General features: G+C 33.0%; 1 protein-coding gene across 18 annotated transcripts in view; it reads left to right on the top strand.

Annotated features, from left to right (window-relative positions):
* Positions 1–23,361, top strand: part of CACNA2D1 (calcium voltage-gated channel auxiliary subunit alpha2delta 1) — a 515,258-nt gene that overhangs the window by 455,513 nt on the left and 36,384 nt on the right. For 6 of the 18 annotated variants that reach the window (XM_070617290.1, XM_070617285.1, XM_070617295.1 and 3 more), the window contains 7 exons: positions 1,503–1,574; positions 2,932–3,003; positions 5,338–5,399; positions 11,868–11,944; positions 13,219–13,239; positions 13,886–13,946; positions 21,291–21,388. In XM_070617290.1, the coding sequence (XP_070473391.1) occupies positions 1,503–1,574; positions 2,932–3,003; positions 5,338–5,399; positions 11,868–11,944; positions 13,219–13,239; positions 13,886–13,946; positions 21,291–21,388 (463 nt within the window). The remainder of the gene's footprint in view (positions 1–1,502; positions 1,575–2,931; positions 3,004–5,337; positions 5,400–11,867; positions 11,945–13,218; positions 13,240–13,885; positions 13,947–21,290; positions 21,389–23,361) is intronic. The other 12 variants (XM_070617294.1, XM_070617288.1, XM_070617299.1 and 9 more) reach the window with 3 other exon arrangements.

Below are 23,361 nucleotides of genomic sequence, written 5' to 3'. Positions count from 1 at the left end.
CCTGATTCTAGATATTGAGTTCACAAGCAATGAATATTTTTTCAGTAAAAGTGCCGGACAGTTGAGATTATTTTTGTAAATTTACCTTTAGGAATTCCCATTCATGAAAACCCATGGGAATCATAAATTTTCAGTGTTTAAATGGAGTTACTCTTTGAAGGAAGGCATTTTTTCCATAACTATAAAATAAATGCATGCCAATATGCCATATCATTCAGCATTTGAGATAAATAAGGTGTTTACTTTTAATATGTCTTTCATTATTGCTACTGTCTTGGGTAGTGAGTCCTCCTAAAATAGTGATAATCTGAGCATATTTTGGAAGAGCCTTTGAGGCTGAAATTATTAAAATTCCAGTGACCTTGCACCAATACAATATAATTTGTATTTATATTTTCTAACTAATTATCATATTTTCATGGTATTTATTTTAGTAAACGTTAAAAATCCAGTTTCTAAAATTTTGCAATTGTAAAATTATAGACACCTATTATGATTTTATTGTTCAACAGAACTTTGAAATTCTACTATGGCGTATTACATTACTTAGCAAGTGTTATAAGAGAATCAGTATATTTTTTTATCAAATAGTTCAATAAGTCTTCATCTTATGATTGAGAAATTTTAAAAATGTCATTTGAAGTAAATTTGTTAGGCTAACAGTTTCACCTGATATATTTATATTAATAAATAACCTGCCGTGTTCCACAATGAATTTTATTTATTATCGAGCACCAGAAAGAAAAACCAATAGATGTTAAAGCAGGAAACAGTATTTAGTGAACCCAGGGGTTATTCTACTTAGACTTTAATTACATTAGCTAATCTTTATTAGAGTCCTTATGAGTTGACCACAAATTTTTTTATAAAGTTGATTTAATTTGACTTAATAAAATATAATGTAAAATTTCTGAGATTCAAATATACAAAGAAAACTTGCATCTTTTCTTTATGCATTTTAAGAAGGAGGAATGAGTTAGAAGAGTTTATTTTGCCTACAAATTCAAACATAGTTTTTAAAACATTTTCCATCATATAATTTCTTATTACTTTACAGAATACAAATAAAGAATGTATATTATTTATATATTGCCTGTGTTTTATTGCAAAATATGTTATCCACATGGCTATATTTTGCTCCTTTCCCATCCTAATTAGAGAAAAAAGTTGTGAGTGGATCTTCAAAATTCATATTCCCACAGAACCTGTGATTGTAAATGTAGTATCTAACACAGCACTTAAAGTGACACTGTCTTCAGATGGCAATTAATTAAATTTTGTCTGCTGCACTTTAAAGCTCAAATATTTAGCCTAGGTATTATTTTTAAATATATGTATGAAAGAACATACCTTTATACAATTATTTTGTTGGCTATTTAATATACCTTAGGTAAGTAACTTTTACAGAATTAATTTTATATTTAAATATCCATTGAATTATTCTATACACAGCATCATTTTACAATGTCATATATGCTTAATTATTATTATTTTCTGTGTAGAACCCCAAATCTCAGGAGCCAGTAACTTTGGATTTTCTTGACGCAGAATTAGAGAATGATATTAAAGTGGAGGTAAGTGTAATCAGTAGGCCTGAACAATACTCTCAGGTCAGTTGCTGGAATTCATCCCTTCCACAAATATCTGTTGAGCAGCTTCATTGTGTTAGGTTCTCTCTTATGTACTGTATGCACAAAGATGAGCGTTTTTGTCTTTAAAAATTTCTAGATCCTGGGCTGTCTCATCCAAAAGCTCATATGAACAGGAATAAATATTTTAAGTTGGGTAGAACCTTAGTTTTTTTTCTTTCTCATTCCACAGATTGAAATATTTTAAATATTTCAATACAAATAAACATGTAAATTTCAATAAAAAACATAGAGATGGAAGACATTGCTGTATAGTTAAAAGAAAAGTTGGAGGGAATCTAACCATCCACCCAATGAGCAATGTGATGAGAGAAGCTGCTATGTTTGTCTTAGTACCTTTTATTCAGAAAATTTCTATTTTATTTCAAAAACAAAATTGCATGTCACTTCCTCTGAGAGGGTCTTCCATAATAATAAGGATAACCATTTTAGTAATAATAATAACATTTATTAAGTACATGATGTGTGTCAGTCATGGATTCTCAAGAGCCTTTCAAATAGGTATTGTTATTATTATTATTATTATAACATCTGTTGTACTGATGATATATTTGAGGTACAGAGAGGTTAAATATCTTGTCTTCAGTTACTCCATTGGTAAGTAGCAGAACCAGGATTTGAACCAGGCTCCTGCACTCCAGAGCAGAGATTTTTAAGATTCTTTCAGATGTATTAACTCCTTTTCTTATCTATGAAACAGCCACCATATTTCTTTTACAACTTGTCACAGTGTGTTTTAACTGGTACTTGCTTTGCACATTTTACACATTTATTCCCTCCTTATAGAATTTAATTATTTATTATAATTACCCTAGACTGAGACACAGTGCTGGGATGTTTTAGGTGATTAATGAATATTTTTTGTGAAGTGTTTTGACATGGTGGAGGTAGGATCATGGAATGGTGAAGAGTTTGGTCTTTGGACTCTAACGTCGCTGAGTGATTATAATAAAATTATTTAACTTCTCTTAAGTCTCATTTTCTCCTCAATAAATCCCTTAAAGTAATTAACTACTGTTTTGATTACATTTCAAAAAAGTAATGACTGAAAATATTTCATTAAGGATGTTTTTATTATTTTAAAGTAATATGAAATGACTATCATGTGGTAACTTTTAAAAAATTTTCCCAGAGAACAACTACAACTCCTGGTAAAGCCAACTTACTATTTTTATTCAATCTAAAATAAAGTATAAATCTTGAAAAACTAATATTTTAATAATCACCCCTTGGTAGGTCAGTTGATTTCCTGCAATAAAGTACTTGTTTCATTTTCCCTTAGATTCGAAATAAAATGATAGACGGAGAAAGTGGTGAAAAAACATTCAGAACTCTGGTTAAATCTCAAGATGAGGTAAGAATTAATTCAAGCTTCTTCTTAAATAAAAACATATATATATTAGTAATAATTAATATTGATAGTTTGTCCTTTTATTAAAGCAATATTTACTTATAAAACAGGAATGTCACTAGTAAACAAATTTTCTTTTTTTTAAAGTATTCTTAGCTGGAGGGATATTTTCAGTTAGATATTTTTAACTCTTTTTTCTTCTTTTTATAAAATAATGTTGCTTTAGGGTTTTTGATGTATTTTTATAACATTAACAATATGTTCTAGAAAATTATATATCTATATACTTTATCATTATAAGAAATAGAGCACACAATATAGTTTTATGCCATGTTCTTTTAGGCCATTTCAATCATGCAAAATTGCAGTTAATGTTTAGTAGCTATAGGATTTATATAGTTTGTGCATGCAGATATTCTAATTATTGAGTTCATGTATTTATTTTGTTTTTCTAGTTTTTGTTTACTTGTGTCTGCCTTGATTTATATTCTTCTACTATTTATGCACTTTACATTATAATTGCCTTGCATTTAAGTCTGAAATTAAATCGAGACAACACAACTAACCCCATACAACACTGGCACAAGTCTGTAATCAACTTATATTGTATTATATTGACATAGAAGAACTCTTTGTATATGAGGAATGTGTCTGTCTATTATTAGTCACATATGGAGTAAATACATAGACGTTCATATATTTGAGTATTTGAAAAATATATCGAACCTAGAAGATTTTGAGCCTCAAAATTTAAGTTTCTATATGTAACTTATATCTTTTCCCTCACAATGTCACCGTTTTTAAATGTATACATTTCTCCTGAATTCCTCAGTAGATCCTCCCCTAAGATGGACCTAGAATCTAAATATGATCCTTCATTAGCATGTGGCTTTTCTCATTTAATATCATTAGAAGTCCACATTACTGGAACACATGGGGAAGTATATATCAACTTCAGTCATTGTTGAAACTTAATTCCCTTTACTTAGACTTTAGCCACGTTGTTTACCCTCTCACTTCTTGAGGAAAGACATAAACCATTCAACAGTTCTGCCAATTTCTCCATGCTGTTCTGCCAAGAACTCTTTCACCTACGCATTCTTTCATCAACTTACAAATTAATTGTGTTTCTGTTAAGTCACTTTGATATTTTCCCTCCTTCAATTTACTGGGAATATCCACCTATAGACTTTTCCTATTGATAATATTGAAAGAAACCATTATATTATATATTTCCCTAATCTGCTACTATTTTTTTAACTTGCTGAACGACACTAGTTTGCTATGTTCTTTTATGAGCAGTAACAAATACATACACCTTATTTATTCTAATTCTTTTAAGAATTTTACTAGTCCAAAAACCTCACCAGATGATGTCCCCCCAACACCCATCCTCCACACACATAGCTAAAGCCATAGGGATGTTTGATGTATAGAGACAACATGTGCAGTTGTTATAAAATGAATTTAGCATCACACTTTTCCCTCCATCCAGACAATTTAAGTATTTTTAAGACTTATTTCTTCATCAATAAGTTGTGGAAAATAATAGTATCTACTCCAGGAAGTTGATTAAATGGGGCAGTGATTGTAAAGTGCTTAGGATGTTGTCTAAACACCAAGCAACACTTTAGTGGATGGTATTGTTTTGATGAGGTTGATAAAGCTGGAGATAACAAAAGAATTAAAATATGCACATGTGCCATCACTATACCTAATGGAAGAAAGAATAATAATTTCTTTACTATTGTTCAGTAGCTACATATGAAAGATTCTATATCTGTGAAGTTATCTAGCTATGTACTTCTTTCCCTGGTGGATTTAGTTGTTTTTCTAATCTATGGTACTGAGTAATTAGTGTTTTATGATAGATAGCTACTATAATAATGACTTAATAAGAACATTAATATGCTAATCATATATTTGGATCTAGGCACACTGAGTGCATTAATTTCCTGCTATTACCAATATCTCTTAAACGTACTTCATTATGGAAATATATGAGCCTTATCTAATATTTCTTAGTCCTATTTCATTATTAAAATTTATTTTTTGGGAAATGTTTTCAAAATTTTGAAGCCAATAATTTGGCATAAATTACTAAGACTTTGCACTTATAAGTCCTTAAAATTTATCATTTGGATGTTTAGTTTTGTCCTAAAATTTTGCCTCACACACACACTCATAAAAGAATAAATAAATGAATAATAGATCAGACATTTGTGAAGAAGCGTATTGAATGACCACAGAATTTATTAATAGATCCTAGTGTTCTGCTCTTCATATTAATTTACATAGAATATAAGGTAATATAACCATGTCAAACTTTTTTTCTAGAGATATATTGACAAAGGAAATAGGACATACACATGGACTCCTGTCAATGGCACAGATTACAGGTAATTAACTATATTTAAATGTGTATTGTATAACAGAGCATTCAGTTCAATGTCTTTCACCTACTTTTAGTAGACATTTTTCAGTGGATGAATATTGTCTTTGCATTTTCATAAGCTATGTTCAATGTAATTAAAATAGAAAAGTTACCGTTTCCCACATAATGTATTAAAATTATAGATTTTGATTTTCAAAATGGAAATGATGGAAAAAAGCTAGAAATAAAAAATTTAGAAATGACAATACATGTGATATGTCTATTTGATATTTTGTCTATTTATATTAGCAATAATGAATGTTGACAAAATTCCCTTAATAATGTGTAGTCATCCTCTCCACTGACTTCCTCATTTAACTTGTCGTTTAGTTTATATTACTTACATTTAGGTTGCAAATTAACTTAAAAATAAAACTTAGTACATCATAGTATAATCTGATATAAAATGTTCAGTTGATATCATTTATCGCCATGAGTAACAATTCTATAATATACTGATCCATCCAATTGACTGGGCCTTGGAAAATCGGACAGACTAATATCCTAGAATCTCTTAGAAATTTTCCATTCTTCAGCACTTGCTGAGCATTTCCTTCACTTTCTTGTTCTAACTCTTCTCTGAAGTCATGGCCTTCCCTGTGGTCCTTCTTCCTACATGCTCACAATGCTGAGGCTGATATGGGTATGTTCTTCTTGTTACTCTCTCTCTTCCTCCTCCCTAAAACCCCCATCTTTGAATGTCATGGCACCAGACCGTACCACCCTCTATTCCTCCTTTTTAACAGTCATCACCTGTTCATTCCTATAAGATTTTAATTCCTGGCACACTGTCAATCTCTCTTATATTCACATATAGATCACTGTTTCTCAAACTATTTATGACATACCCATACTTATGTAAAGTAAAACAAAAATTATTTACTAAAATAAATTTTAAGAGAGATAAAAAAAACTTAAGCTCACAATTTTTATTATTAGATTCCACAGACATAAAATTAGTTTGTCAGATTGCTATAAAATTTTCCGAATGCTTCCTCTCGATTTTTTTATTTAACTGGTCGTGAGCTGGTAATAGGCAGTTTGTAAATGGGCCAGGTCCATGGACCGCACTTAAGTAGCATTGACATAGATGATTTTCTGGTACCTGGACTCTTAGTTTCTTTATCTCCTCTCCTCTAATGATCTTGTCATCCCCCTACCTTAACTACCTACTCCAAAGTCCTATTTTGCAACTCCCACATTTTTAAGATTGCAAGTCCTCCGTATTCTTAATTTGAGATTTTTTTCATCCACCTCTCATATTACTACATTTTAAATTTCTATCCTCTCTCTCTAGGATTCCAACTCCAACAATTCTTTAACTCAAGTAAGACCTGAAATCCATCAATCCCTTCTGCTTTTTCACTGCCCTTGCCCTCTTCATCCTTATACCCCTCTTTGTTCAGCATAAACTCCTTGAGTCTTATTATATTCACTCTCTTGCACATAGCATCAACTCCCTTCATCATACTCAGGTTTGGTAGACAGTAGTTTGGCAAATCCCAATCCTGATTAAATGCAAATTATTACCAGCACCACACTGTACCCACATAGCTACAAATGGGTGAAGTAAAATCCTCCCTGACTGATATATTATGAAATTCACGACCTCTAACCTCAAATGGGCCTTAGTGGTGCCTAGTTTTCTCAATAGTCCAGTAAATTTAGGATGCTCCTAGATGACTTTTGATAGCTTCTCTTCTCTCCTCAAACCCATAACACTTTCCCATCCATTTTCTTTTGGGTTATGTTTTTGTTTCTTATTTCACTGTCAAAAATAGAAATGATCAGAAGAGAACTCCCCCCAGCACAGTACATAACTACTTGCATCTGTATCTCCATCTTTTACCTCTCTTTCAATTTTCAACACGATAACAAGAGTGATCTTATTAACACTTGAGTTAGATGTTTCATTTCTCTACTCAAAACCTCCAATAACCTGCTATCTCATTCAGTATAAAAGCCAGTTTGTCACAGCCATCAGAAGCCTACAGCATCTGACCTGATTCACCATCAGCTCTCTGAATTTATCTGCCAGATTCTCCACTGAACATGTCCAGCTTCAGCTACTCTGTCCTCCTTGCTACTCCTCATAATCACTGGTATCCTTCTGCCTCAGGGCCTTTGCACTTGAAGTTATTTCTGCCTAGAATGACGTTCCCCTGGATATTTACATGCTCACTCCTCATCTTCTTCACACCTTTTCTTACTTTCATCTCCTTTGTAAGGCCTTCCCCAACAATCTTATTTAAAATGTAACGTCCCTATCTCACTCTTCTGCTTTGTATTCTCTGTAACCCTCATCATCATTTGACATTTTATATATTTTATATATGCACATATACACACATACAAAGCATATATAGAGAAGTTTAGTTTTACTATTTATCATTTATCTTACCTTCACTACTAAGTTCCAAGAGGACAAGGTTCTAAGATTGTTAGATTTTAAGATTGTTGCCTGCTTCATTTACTTTTGCCTTTGAATCCCCAGCTCACACGAGAGTGGCAAATAATAGACATTCTGTAAATATTTGCAGAATTGAAGATGATCTCCAGTTTGTCTTATCTTGTCATGTTTAAATAATGGTGTCCAAACATCCATTGAAATATTCAAGTATGGAGGACTCTTTGACTACATACTAATATGTAGCCTAATTTATCTGCTGTGGTAGACTTAACTGTTCCTTTCCTAATAAAACCAAAACTGTCCACTCCCCCACCCCGGAATATCCATAAAACATTTCAGGGAAGCCTAGAGGGCGAAGGATTTCTCTAGAGCTACAATGTTGATATCATAGGAAACTCTTTCCTTTTTGGGTTCCTAGGACGGTGTACAGAATATAGAAGAGAACATAGATATTAATGTCATCATACATTACATTCCAGTTTTTCTTCACTTTTTCAGTTTTGACATACTGTTGAACCTCTTAAGAAACACCAGAGGGGCCGGTCCCATGGCCTAGTGGTTAAATTTGTGTGCTGTGCTTCAGCGGCCCAGGGTTTCGCTGGCACCGCTCATTAGGCCACACTGAGGCAGCGTCCCACAACTAAAAATATATGACTATGTACTGGGGGGCTTTGGGGAGAAAAAGCAGAAATAGGAAATTGGCAACAGTTGTTAGCTCAGGTGGCAATCCGTTTAAAAAAAAAACATGAGAATGACTTTTTAAATTATTTCACTGGTTTCTATCTACTGATTTCTATCTCTTCTCTTAGGCTTCTCTTTGCATATACATAATCTTTATGTACACATGGAAGTCATTATTTCTCCTTCCTCTTCCATGATTATTGCCACCTTTCAATTTTTAGATAAACTTGTCAAAAGGTATAACAGGAGAGAGGGAATCTGGGAACACTGTCTCTTTGGAGACGATTTCATGTACAGTATTGGATGCCTGCGTGGGAATGTGTTCTACATTTTTGTTTCTTAGATGAACAAATTCTAAGTTAGAAAAATTGGATCTCTTTGACACTGGCAATGAGTCAGCAATGAAAGTTGGGCCTACTGCAGTCATAATTACACTTTAGGGGTATCTTAAATCTCATTATACCTTACTTAACTGTGTTTGTAGTAACCTCACAAATGTCTCCTACATTCAACCCCTGTGCCTGTGGCCAGGTTATTGTTCTTTTCTCCAGTTCTGGGTATGTCATTCCTCATTCTCGAAACTTTGGTCTCCACCCATTTTAATCCAAGTTAAATTTGGACTTCCAAGTCTGATATTCACATCACACATTTCTAGCTCAACCCACTTGCCCTGCCATTTCTCTACACCCTCCCTATATATATCTCTGTCCTCTCAACAGGCCCCAACAGCTCCACTTTTGCAAGTTTTACTCACACATCCCTTCTCAAATCTACGGCTTTGAGCCAGATCAAACCTATTTGCATTATAAGCACTTTCCTGAATCTCTATAAACAGGTAAATTAACAAAATGTTACATCTAAATTGAAAAAAAATGGCATGTTTTCATTTAATGAATGAAGTACCAAATGTCACTTAGTGATTTCTGTCTTATTTAAGCCTAGATGTAACTTAGGTACCACATTTTGAAATATTCTACAGTCATGCATCACTTAACAGCCGGGATACATTCTGAGAAATGCATCATTAGTCGATTTTGTCGCTGTGCAAACATCACAGAGTGTACTTACACAAACCCAGGTGGCATAACCCACTACACACCTAGGCTGTATGATACTAATCTTATGAGACCACTGTTGTATATGCAGTCCATCATTGACTGAAATATCATTATGTTGTGCGTGACTGTAATTAATTATTTTAATAGATTACTCTGTTTTTCAATGAAGAGTTTAGTTTTATAGAGATAAATGATTGAGTTGAAAGATTGTTGTTGTACTCTATTTGACTAGTTTACCGTGTTTATGTGAGTCTCCAAAACATCGCATGGGCTCTACCATTGATCTGGTGGCCATTGGCTTTATTAGACTTTAATCCCTAAGAGAAAATGAAAGCAGCCTTTGTCTGTTGGTTTTATAGAGAGAGAGACAGCAAACATTGCATACGATGGCATCGTTGACTCAAAATCTGGTAAAGATCTTATCTGCTATAAGTTGAAGAAATAACTGTTGCCTTGAGATGGGAATAAATTAAGTGTAACTGTATTATTCTATAGAATGGAGTGTAGCTCTTAATAACAACCTGAGACTTTCAGGCCAATGAAATGTATATCTGATATGACAATTTTAAAACTTCTGTTGTGTTCCTTATGAGTCTCCACACTAGTTTTGTGGTACATGAGATGTAACCCAAGCTTATAGAGTAACACTGTAGCAGCCTCATGATATAACGTTATCGGTTTTAATTAGAAGTTTCTCTTAGCAATGACTGCTGAGTGGGCAATAAAAATGTCCTGATTTCCCTTGAGAGGAATTTGTACTACACAATCTTCAAATGCTCAGTAATTCTGCTCTACATTTTATAAATAGCAAGTAAATCATGAAAGGTCATCTTACTTTCAGACTAATTACATTGCTTATTTTAATTTTAATCCCTTGCCTCCACTTAAAGGAAGTTACCTATAAAATGAGTGGAGAGATTTTCATTAAATCTACATAAAACTTTATTTCTCTGACCTTTTTCCATAAAGGAAGTCTATGAATTACTTAACGGTGGAGAAAGATTTGGGAATTGGAAGTAACAAGCATCCACCCATTTTGCTACCTTGACTGCATAAATAAACCATTGCTTTTTTTCTCTTCGTACAGTGAATTTTTAACATATGTATTCGTGAGGAGGAAAACCTTAAACTTTATATTTTGTCTTGTTCTGTATTTTCCATAAAAAATATGTAATGAGATTACAGTTTGGACATCCTTTCCAAAAGCTTCGGAAACATGAGTCTTGAGTGATTTAAAAGATCTTCTACAAATGCCTAGAAATAGTCAGAAGCCTGGAAAGGCACACTTTTTCCTGTGCCTTGCTAAATTTTAGATTAAATATTAAAAGCAAATGCTGAATGACTTGATTGATCACATTAATCAAGTATCACTTTTTGAAAATAATTGCATTGGGAATCTTAAGGAGACCCTCCCTTTTTTGTACCCATTAGTTCATAAGTTTCCTTCTACATTTACAGCATAGCAAAGATCATTTGCAACAATAAATGTGGGTATGGAATAATTAGTTATGTCCTACACATGTATATTAGCCATGCGAGAGTGGAAGAATTGTACATGCATTTGTGTTATTGAAAACTGCATAATATTTAAATATTTTGACTTTTTTTATACTATTGGGTAAGAACCAATGGGATGAGCAGGCAGTCTTTCTTAGTGTTATAAAGGAATCTGAATTTCCCCACCAACAGACACTGGGGAAATTGCCTTAAAGAATAGTTTTAAAATAGTACCCCTCAAAAGATGATTTTATGCATTGTGTAATAGAAATGATAATAATAATACTTCCTACATTTGTAATTTTTACATAGTGTACATTTTTAAATACATAGTGTAATTTTTAAATAGTGTACATTTGCTACAAAGCATTTTAACATTATATATAATTCATTAAGGAAGGGTATTCAATTGGTATGGTAAATTTTACTTTGTTTAAACATAACTAAGGTATTATTCTGTCTTTCAACACTCAAAGTATTTCAACACACTTTTCTGGAAATATAGTACCCATGGCATTTCTTTCTCAGCTAAACTATAGGCACATTTAGTAGCTTATTTTCCATATGTCTCTTCTGATTCCCCACAATGTCAGGAACTGAATGACTCTGGATGGCAAGACCGAATTAAGTACTCTATTTGCTGAACGCATTTTCCTGTCAAAGTATTATGTCTTTTCCTTCCCATGAGGAAGATCTTTGGATTTTCCATGAACTCGACGTGTCTTTTTTTTAAGTTATGTTTCATTTTTGTTTGTTTGTGTTTATGCTTCTCTTGTTTCTATTGCAGTTTGGCCTTGGTATTACCAACCTACAGTTTTTACTATATAAAAGCCAAAATAGAAGAGACAATAACTCAGGCCAGATGTAAGTACTGTGAAAGTGACTCCAGGGTCTATTTCTTATCTCCTACTATCAGATGTTTAAATACGTCTAGATTTTGGAATACCCAAGGCTTATACATTTTAGTAGGTGTTATTACCAAATCTGCAGCAATGATTCTAATCCATTCCAAACATGCAAGGAACAAGAAATATTCTACTTGGATAGAATATGAGCAGGTACTCCAGTCTCACTGGCAGTTCCCCCCACCCTCCCCTGCCTTGCTTTGTGCTCATAGAATCATTGCAGTGCTGTGTCCTCTGTTGCTGTCATTTTAAGGGTCTGCTAGCTGGCACAAAATGTTTCACATAGTCTGTACTCATGGCACTGTGCTAGTGAAGCTTTATCTTTTCTTTTCCTTTCTTTTTTCTTTTTCTTTCTCTTTTTTGGCATTTGGCAAGAATATTGTGCTCCACATCTTCTACTTTGTTTGAATAAATAAAATTGCATTGGTCTTTGGCTTTGGTTTGGCAATTAACTTTCTTCTCATAATCCAAATTAATGTCTTCAGTTACTCAAATGGATTAGTTTTTTATAAGCATCATTTGGAATGTGTAGTAATTATTAATACTAGTGCATATTTCAAGTCATTATTAATCTTTGTTTTAGGTGACTAGATTTAGTAAAGTGAAATGACCATCATATCCTTTGTATATCACTCAATTATTACTGACAACCTAAATTTTTTCTGTTACAATAAAGTAAACAAAAAGTGTATATATTGGTGCCTTTTACATCTGACCTAATGTAAACTACAGTTTCTTTCATTTCTCTGTCAGTTCCTTTTTTCTCTCTGCAGTCCTGGTTCTCATAGTACATTGTGGTAATTCATACATTGATATTTCCACTTTCACTTGGTAGATAGATATGATGGTCTTTTAACAACCAGCAACTTTACATGAGATAGTTCTTAATAAATGAGGGGATGACTAGTGGGTCTCTGATGATTGGTGTTTCTGTTTATAGGCTTCTGTTTACATCATCAGTATTGCACCTGCATTAACCACATTGTAAAACAGACCCTTGAAATAACCACAGTACAGAGAGGGTGCTCCAGTAGTCATTGATAGGACATACTTTCCAGCCTTCAAAAATGTGTGTCTTTTTTTCAGATTATAGCTGTATATAAATAAACCTTTGATCTATGCACAATATTTTTATTCAAGAAAGTCATTGAATAAAATATTGTTTGTGACCCCTTTTGCTTTACCCTCTTTTTTTTTGTTTCCCTGCTTTCTCTTTCTGATGGATTTTCACAGCAAAAAAGGGCAAAATGAAGGGCAAGTATTTTCTTGTTGCTCAATTTCTTTCTCTTTAGTAAACTTGATTTTCCACTGATATTTCCATTCCTTTTGGATATCATCCTCTGTGCTTCTCATTTGCTAGATTTTCCTCCATGATCACTCAAACCTTAGCATCAAAAAAGGGGGAAAGAATATGTTTGTGTTTTCATATGCAACCTGTATCACACTGCAGTCTTTTCTTAGGCTTAAATACTTATGTATTTTTCTCCTTTCACTTACTAATTCACACCTAACATGATGAATGTTATTAATTCACTAAAGGCATTAACAGGTTTATTAAAATCATTTTCTTTACCATAATATTGGTAAAATATTTATGTTGACATTATAGGTAAAATACCTCTAATAAAAGTTGACTTGGTTATGGGAGGGTTAGTAAATGGGAAAATTATAGATAGCATTTTTTCTCGTATAACTGGTATAATCCATGTTATGAAATTAAAATGGATTTTATTATATTGTGAAGTATTGAGGACCTTTATATTAATTGATGTGTTTCAATTTAGGATATAAGTAGTTTATTTCCATTTTTCTAGGTTATTCTAATGTCTTCTTATTGTCATAGAATCTCAGGATGTATATTCTGGATTGCTTATCTAATGCTGTAACATTATTTTTGCAGATTCAGAAACACTGAAGCCAGATAATTTTGAAGAATCTGGCTATACATTCATAGCACCAAGGTTGGTTTTGTTTTATTTTGTTTTCTTTTTTTATAGCTTGTAGGGATGGATAGGCCTTCAGTAACTGTTCTGAGTTGGGATCAAGACTGCTCTGGATTAATTCCATGCCAAATTATGGAACCAGAGGGAACAATAACTTCAAAACTGAAATAGTATCCTGTTCATTCATTCATTTACTCAGTAATACTTACTGAGCAACTACTATGTGCTAAGCAATGCTGACTGAGGGATGCAGTGGTGAATAAAATAGATGTAATCTTTGCTCCTGTTGGAAATGACAGTACATCCCACAATAATGAAGAATTGGGCATTTGCCTTTGTAAGTATGTATACACACACAAACATACTCTATATGTATCTTTATATAAATTTACACATATGAACATAACTATATATACACATATAGACATACATACACACAGATATACATAGATGCATACAGATATATATGGGTATATATACACATAGGCTAGACTCATAATTCACTTTTTTTTTCATTTAACCTCATAATTCATTTTTTTTAATACTCTAACACAAGTTTCTGGGAAAACACATTTTAATATAGTGATGCTTTCTCACGTAATTTTTAAGATTAATATTCTTTTTTCTCCTCCCCGATTTTATTTCTTTCTCACATAATCTCCTGTCTCTATCCCTAATATACATCTTTATCCCTACCTCTATTTTCATGAAATTATTTGAAACTCTGTTCTATACAAGTGTTCTTTATTCTCATTTCTTTCCTTAGTTTTTTGATTTCCACTCTCTAGCAGACACATACAATATTCAAATTAACATATTTCCTATTAATCTAGGCTAAATTATTGAAGAAAATAGATTCAGAAGCTTACATTATTAATTTCTCACATTTTATACTTAAAGAAATTACTCTAAAAACTCAAACAAGGCTCATAAAAATTGGTCTGAGTTATTCTTTTATTTCTGCATGAGAATATCTGAATTTTTGGTGCTTTTTTAAAATAGAGAATATATATATAATTTTTTGAGAAATCTCTGTTAACAAAGCATATTTTTGATTTCATGTGCTACTCTTCCCTTAAAAACAGCTTCTCCTGCTTGCCTTTCCTTTCAGTGTTTGATAGAGCTATGGCACCTTCCTTTGACACTCTGCCTCTTCTTGCTTGATGACTCCCTTATTCTGGGTTTTCTTCTTCCCTGGTTGCATAGTCACAGTCTCTTCCATGAGCTTCCTTTCTTCTGCAGATCACTTACATGAAGTTGCTGGCCTAGGCTCTCTTATCTTCTTATGCTGATTCTGCACACAACCACAGACACCCATTTATTCCTCACCCATTCTGCCTACAGTTTGGAGTGATGGCTCCCAAACCTACAGGATGGCCAAAATATCTAGAAACAAAGTAAACATAATATGTGGTTTATTGACATTACATTACAATATAGGATCAAACAGTGTATCTATTTCCAGACTTTATATGTACTCTATGTATTTCAATATTAGACATTCATGTTTATGGAAAGCTCACAGGAATTTCTCTTCAATGTGCTTCAAATTCAATATCTACCAAACATTTGTCCTCTGGAGAATTCTTCTTCCCGTGATGCCTCAATGAAGAAAATACCATCATCTCAAATGCCCAAGCTTAAAACCTGATAGTTGTCTCTGACTGTTCCCCTTCCTTTGTATCTAGCCTCTAATCAATCACCAAGTCTTGCCAAATAGAATTTAACTTACGAGTATCAAGTGTATCTGTCAAACTCTGCTGCCTTTGTCCTAGCACAGGCCATTGCCTTCTCTCACCTAAACTACTACAGCTGCCTCCTAATTGATCCCCCCACCTCCTGGTTCCCCCTTACCTCACAATTCTGTCTCCTTTCTGTAATCAGAGTTTCTAAAATTTCAATAAAATCATGTTTCTAATCTGCTAAATACTAACCAATGGCTCAGGACTGTCCTCATGATAATCTGTATTTTATATCACAGCTTTCAAATGCTCTGTCACTTTGTCCCAGTTTACCAGTGTGGTCTCCTGTACTCTAAATCAGGGGCCATCAAACTATCTGCAGATCAGTTGCCTGTTTTATGTATAAAGTTTTTTTGGAACCCTGCCATCCTCATTTGCTGATGTATTGTCTAGGGCTGCTTTTGCTACAAAAGGCAGAGTTGAGTAATTGTAGCATAGACCTTATAGCCCATAACGCATGAATCATTTACTATTTGGCTCTTTAAGAAAGAGTTTGCCAACCTCTGCACTAAATTCCAGCCACACTAAACTTCTCTCAGTTCCTAAATGCATTGTTCCTCCCCCTTACCTCTTTCCATTCACTAAATTTCTTTTCTGTTTTGGACTGTACACAAACACATCCAGACCTTCTCAAACTCCAACTTCAAAGTCCTTGATCTGGGAATTTCCTTCTCATCTTCACTGAGCTAGGCATCCTTGCTGACTGCTTCATAGAGTCCTATATTCCCCACACTAAAGCTCTGGTCACATTTCATTTTATTTAATTTCCCCAACAGAGCCACAAAGGCATCTATTTGACTTACCATTCAATACCTAATATCAAATGCATTGCCTGGCACACAGTAGGCTACATAAATATTTGGTGAATGGAGAATCTATAAATATATGAGGAATATTTTTAAAATCATATTCTTAATAATAATACCTGCAATATTAGCAATTTTTTGATACAAGTAATTTTGAGCAACTTAACTGCTAAAACTAATTTTAGCTAGAAAGGAGAATATTAAGGACAGAGCAGTGTCCCACAGAATATTAACATAGCAAAAATGTAAGAAGAGATCAAAATTAGGTGTGCTGTATTGATAAGACTCTCCATCTCAGATCTGTGTTTTTCTCTGGGCAGCATTTTCACTCATCTCTCTCAGTTATTAAATAGCAGACTGTGCAGACTGGCTTTCTCAGCTTCACCATTAAACAAGGTGAAAAATATGGCAGAAGTCCAGATACTCACAGAGAAGATAAATATATCTCTCAATTCCAATTCCCAGTTAATAGACAATAGACTTCGTTATTTCAGCAAGGATTTGCATATGACCATTTCTGTGGCCTGAGCCACGTTCAATCAATATGGCTGACTGGAAGACTAGAATTTCCCTATGTGTTTAGGGAAGGAATAAATACCAGAGACGGGAAGAAATGTGGCTTATAGGACAAAACAATGAGTGTCCATTTCAGTTAACATGTGTTAAGCCCTTTACATGCATGATTATATCTACAGCTCAAAAGAAGTCTATAATATGTTAGTATTATTATCCCATTTCACAGATTAGCAGACAGTTTTAGAAATTTATGTGCATTGAAGACATAAAAGCTTAGGGATCTCGAAAGAACATCCAGTCTGTCTGAGTAAAATATTTTTGTAGGAAACATTTTCTGGAAAAGTGAGCATTGAATGTGTGTTCTAAGAGTGGTGGAAAATAAAGTGATAGAAAATTACCATAAGGAAAAAATGAGCAAAAAAGACAAACATTTATGTGATATAGGACACTGGTCATATATTTTTGTCACTGTTATTGATGAGAAACAGTGTAGCAAACTCTAGAGCAAAACTATCTGGGTCTGTTTCCCAGATCTTCGTTGTCATGGCTGTGTAATTCACATTCTTTGCACCTTAGTTTCTTTCCTTGCAAAATGATAATAGCAATAATACCTACCTTATAGAGTTTTTATAAGCTTTAAATGAGATAATGCATGCAATGTATTTAGCAAGCTCTTGGTAGGATATGAGCTCTAAATAAAAGTCATTATTATTTGTGGTTGTAGTAAGAAGCAGGAGGAGAAGTGATATTTAATAAAGGGTGTTAAAAAGTAGTTAGTTTAAAATAATTCAAAGAAGAAAGCTCGCAAATTTTAAAGATATAACCATTTTTGTTAATTTCAAAATAATTAAGCTTTTTGATCCTGATTAATATTCTGTTTTTGCAGTTTCCTTAAATTTTAAAACTACTGTGAAAGGAAAACGTTGAGAATATAGACACACGGAGGATTGGTCCTACCTTTAGGAGGCACAGTCATAGGGATGAAAACTCGAAAACAGGGATGAATTTCGCTATCTTTCTTGGCTAATCAGAAATGAGAAAGGCATTTCAAAGATGAGATAGAATGAGAAAGAAATAACCTATGTAAGTTTGTTGAATGGAATAAGAACAAACTCATTGTCAGTATTCTAGAAATAAATGATTTGCCAAATTTCTAATACCAAAGGTCTTTTAGTTTCAAAGCCATTTAAGTTACAAAGCCAATGTAGTAAGAAATACAAAATGACCAAAAGAGATTATACAGGTTTCAGGCCCGGAAGGTATTTTCAGCAAATTGAAGTTTGATTTGTTCCTTTAAAGCCTTCCAAAGATTTCTCCACTTTGATGCTTTACTTTTCTGAGGAATTCTTTACCTAAAAGAGATTAACTAATGATCAATACGTGCAAAATTGATCCCTTTTAGAAAAACAGTGCTTTATAGAAAGTGTGTTAGCATGTCTTCCCACATGTCCTGGGGGAACTTCTTAGCAGTTGTGGTAACCACAGTTACTGACCTGCCACTCACTGTCATGGGGTGATTCCTTTGGGACAAGAATCTAAGAAATGGTAATTATCTCGAGTTGTCAAACTCCCAGCCCCATGTTGAACAAACATTAGGCTAACAGGCAACCAACACCAATGCTGTTTGTCTGGCCACATATTCACATATCAAATATTTCTATAAGGCTCTTACTACTATTGCCTACTGCATAGGCACCATACTCTACATGGTGGGTGATTTTCTGTTGTCCTTCTGAATTATTCTTACAACTGGAGAACTCATTCCACTGATACTCACAACTTTTTAGCGTTTTCTCACATTTTCATTGTTTAAATTCTTTCACTTTTGCTGCCATTCTAACAACTCTCCTTACTGATAGTTTCAATACTTTCACAGCTTTTGCCATTAGTAAACATCAGGTCCATAATATCTTTAGACTACAAAATTGTACACAACCCAGCCAGCAAGAATAAAAAAAAAACAACATGATAACATTGTTTACATTTGCTCACAATTGCTCACAAGACTAAAAGCCTTCTATTTAGAGGTTAAAATTGCTTTTGGCCTGGAGCTTTGCAGCACTGAAAGTTCACAAAGTGAAAATTCAAAGCACATTGTATGGGTAAAACACAATAATCAGGGATCTGAAGACTCGTCTTCTCTTCAGGGCTTGACCATTTGCTAGTTAGGTACCCTTCTGTAAATCTTTTTATATCTTTGAATCTCAGTTTTCTCACCTTTAAAATATTAAATACCTTCTGATAGTTACTTTTGGGATTAAATGAGCAAAGATAATTTTAGAAATGCCTTCAAATAATAACATGTAATCCTAAAAACCATGTTATTAATAATTATTTGCAACATTTTATTTAGTCCTAAAGGCTTGCCATCAGCTTCTAATTCTGTGAGATTATAATTCAATATATTGGCCTTTTGACTTCCAGGCTAATTTCCAAAACAGCCTAGCCTTGTGGGAAGAAGTCAAATTTACCTCTGTCAATAGCAAAATGAGTATAAATCATATAAACTTTATAAACCTTGCCTCTGAACTAAAATTTTCCATGAGCCAAGAAGTTTTTTTGAAGTTCTGACACTATTCCTCTCTACTCTCTGAGGTTTTATGTTTAGGTAATGGCCTTGCATCAGAAAATGTTTACTGTTTAATTGCATTTTTTCTTGAATATTTTATTATCCAATTTGTTGGTTGTATTAACCTAGTTATTATCATGGTAATCTTATATTTATGTTGCTTTATATTTATTCTGAATTTCCAAAACACGGGACAGCAATTCTCAAAAAATGGTCCTCAGAACCCTGTGGGTTCCAGAGGCCCTTTCAGAGAATTTACAAAGTCAAAGCTATTTTCCTAGCAATGTTAAATGCTTATCTTATCTTCATATTGACATTTGCACTGACAGTACAAAACCAATGGTGAGCTGATACCTTAGCAGAAATCAAGGCAGTGGCACTAAAGTGTACTGGTAGCCATTGTAAACTTCATTGCCAAACACCCACATCAGGGAAAAAGCCAGTTTCACTTTAAAATATCCCTGACTGAAGCAGTAAGAATTTATTAATTTTCTTAAAGCTTTACCCTTGAGTATGTGTCTTTTAATGTTCTGTGTGATGAAAATGGAAGCTCTGCTGTGTACCAGGAAAGACATTTGTGTGATTGTTTGAATTGAGAGCTGCAATATTTTTTATTTTTTTATAAAAATAATATTTTTATTTTTCATGAAGTATGATTTTACTTGAGAGGGTAACTTGGATATTTGGCAAACATTTTCTGAAAAATCAATCGAGTAAGCCTTTTCTTTGAAGAAAACAACTGAGTGTATTTGTTGCCAATGACAAAATCTGAGCTTTCAAATAAAAATTAGAATTTTGGGAAAGTTGTATTCATTACTGTGAGCATAACGGCTTCTCAATAGTTAGAGACTTATCTGGTGAGATCAGTGAAGATGTTAATGAATGTGAATTTTCAAATTTGCTTAATGAAATATGTCATCATTTGGAAGATCTACATGACTCATATTTTCCAAATAACCAATTTATGATGTTACAAAATCATAGATGGGCAAAAGACTCATTCAAAGTATAAGACAGTGCATTGACTTTTAATGTAACAGTACAAAAAGTTCATTGATATTGTTTCAAATTCCATATTACAAATAACTATCAAGAAATTACAGATAAGTTTTGGTATGTTATCAAAAAAGAATAGCCATAATTATCTGAAAAGACTAATAAGATAATCCTCTCTTTTCCAACTGCATATATGTATGAGAACATTTTTTTTTTTATGTGCCAAACAAAATCTTTACTGACTACAGAGGCACGCTTGTCCTCTATTGTCAAGAATTAAAGCAATTTCCGAATAGGTAAAATGATGCCACTTTTTGGGGCTACATGTTTTTTTTTGGTTCAAAAATACAATAGTTTCTCATAAAAATGTTAACATATAAGGGGTTTATTCTTGATATTTAATAAGTAAATATTTTAAAATTTCTCAATTTCTATGTGAAGCTTGTAAACCTACAACATTCAGTTATAATAGTGTAACAACAAAAGCTAACACGTATTGAGCACCTACTGCTCAGAGGCCGAGTGTTTAATTTATATTGTCCTTAATATTTACCACTCACGGTCAAAGAATTGTTCCATTGTAGAGATGAGGATATGGATGTAACAAGAAGTTCAGCAGCTTGCGAAGTCATATAGCTCGTAAAAACCCAGTGGTTTCACTTCCTGTAATTATTATGTTCATTTTGTTTTAATTTTGATTTTAATACCTAATATCCTAAAATATGTTTTTCAGAGATTACTGCAATGACCTTAAAATATCAGAAAATAACACTGAGTTTCTATTAAATTTCAATGAGTTTATTGATAGAAAAACTCCAAACAACCCATCCTGTAAGTATGCATTGATTCAAAGTAACTGCTTCACTGTGATTATATCCAAAGTGGTCAAGTCTTAGTTCAGATTAGTTGTTGCTATACTGGCTTATTTATTTGCTTTATGAATTTAACGGTAAAATGTAATAATTTGGCCCTTTATATAGTAAAGAAATTTTATTTCATTATTAAGTAAAATCAAATTTTCAAAGTCAGATAATAGATAGAAATGTTTAAATATAAATAGGATATGATTACCTTTGCTCCTTTCAGATGTAAGAAACTTACTTTTGAATCTTTTAAAGGTTTTCCATTGCATTTCTTTTACTATATAGAGGAAAACATACAATACGTTTTTATTGATTTATTTATATCCTCCAATTTATATAATGAGTTTTAATATGGATAGAATAAAAAGAAGATATAAATAAAGATATATCACTTAAGAGTTTGTTTTCTTCTTGACATTCTATTTTGATCACAGTTAACTTTATATCTTAAAAAATGCTTCTATAATTTCCTATTTTATGAAGTAAATCAAGTTGGAATAGGTAAGAAATTTTAGTAATGCTTTTGACCATTATATTTGTCTTTCAGAGAAATTTGCATCATTCATACTATGAAACTTCATAGAGATTTATGGATTCTTGCCTTTTAAAACATTTAAAAATCTTAATTATTTTTTCTTCTTAAAAATACCCTATGGGGGCCAGCCTCGTGGCCCAGCGGTTAAGTTCATACGTTCTGCTTTGGTGGCCCGGGGTTCACCGGTGGGGATCCCAGGTGCGGACCTACGCACTGCTTGTCAGGCCATGCTGTGGTAGGCGTCCCACATATAAAGTAGAGGAAGATGGGCACGGATGTTAGCTCAAGGCCAGGCTTCCTCAGCAAAAAGAGGAGGATTGGCAGCAGATGTTACCTCAGGGCTAATCTTCCTCAAAAAAAAAAAAAAAAAAAAAAAAATCCTATGAAAGTACTGTCAGGAAAAAGTATAATGCAAAAGGAAATAGGAAAACTAGCTACTGGCAAAAATTACCCTAGTAAACATAATTTGAAATAAAAAAGTATACATACCTGACTTTTTTGTTACCCCTTGTCCTTTCTCCCTTTTCCCTCCTCTCTCTCTCTCTCTCCTCCTCTTCTTTCTCTTTCTCTTCCTTTTCTTTTCTATTTTAAAATTATTTTTCTCTCTATCAGGAAGGATTAAACAAAACACTTCCTAGTTATAAAAAATGAAAATCCATTCTTAAAGCCACCTCTCAAATTTAAATTTATCTCATAAAAAGAAATAACTTCCTAGCACCTCTAACATGAATTAGCTCCTCTGAAAACCTGTCATGGGTAGATGAAGTCTACACTGATCACATCTGAGCATGAGAGACTCCACACCTGCCCACTCAATGTGCGCTCACTCGGACCGAGCCAGAAACTTCTCAGTGTTATTTTATGTTATTGTTTATTTCCTATTAGTAAGTAACAGGCATTCCCAAGAGAGAACTGAAATAATATTATTGAATATTCCTTTAGTTGAATGCCTCTAGGTCCTAGGAAAGTATAAATACATTTAAACAAAATATTTTCAATATGAGTACTAATATCCATACTGTTGTTATCTGTTCTCCAGTCTCTTCCCTTGTTTCATTTTGCCTTTTATCTGCCTCCCCTATGATCTAGTAGGAGATATTTGAGGTGATTATATAACCATGTTAAAAATTGAGATTTTATTGGATTTAATTATACAAAAGAGCTAATACGTATAAAATAATTTATATTTTCCTCTGACAGTGTTATATGTTATAGATTTTTCTCAAACATATTTTACATCATGTGATCAAATAATTCATAACGCTAACTCTAAAAGTAAATATCAGTGATTGAAATCTGTGATTTGAATAGTTTTTTTCAAAGAGGTGCAGTCAAGTTTAATTTTGCTTTATAAAAGACAATTCATCAGTGAAATTACAGTTGTCACCTAATGTTTAATTTATTAA

This window comes from Equus przewalskii, chromosome 4 (assembly GCF_037783145.1).
Source record: "Equus przewalskii isolate Varuska chromosome 4, EquPr2, whole genome shotgun sequence".
In the NCBI taxonomy this organism is placed as follows: Eukaryota; Metazoa; Chordata; class Mammalia; order Perissodactyla; family Equidae; genus Equus; species Equus przewalskii.
Note: the sequence above shows the minus strand (reverse complement) of the source record. Positions and strands in the feature narration are given on the sequence as shown.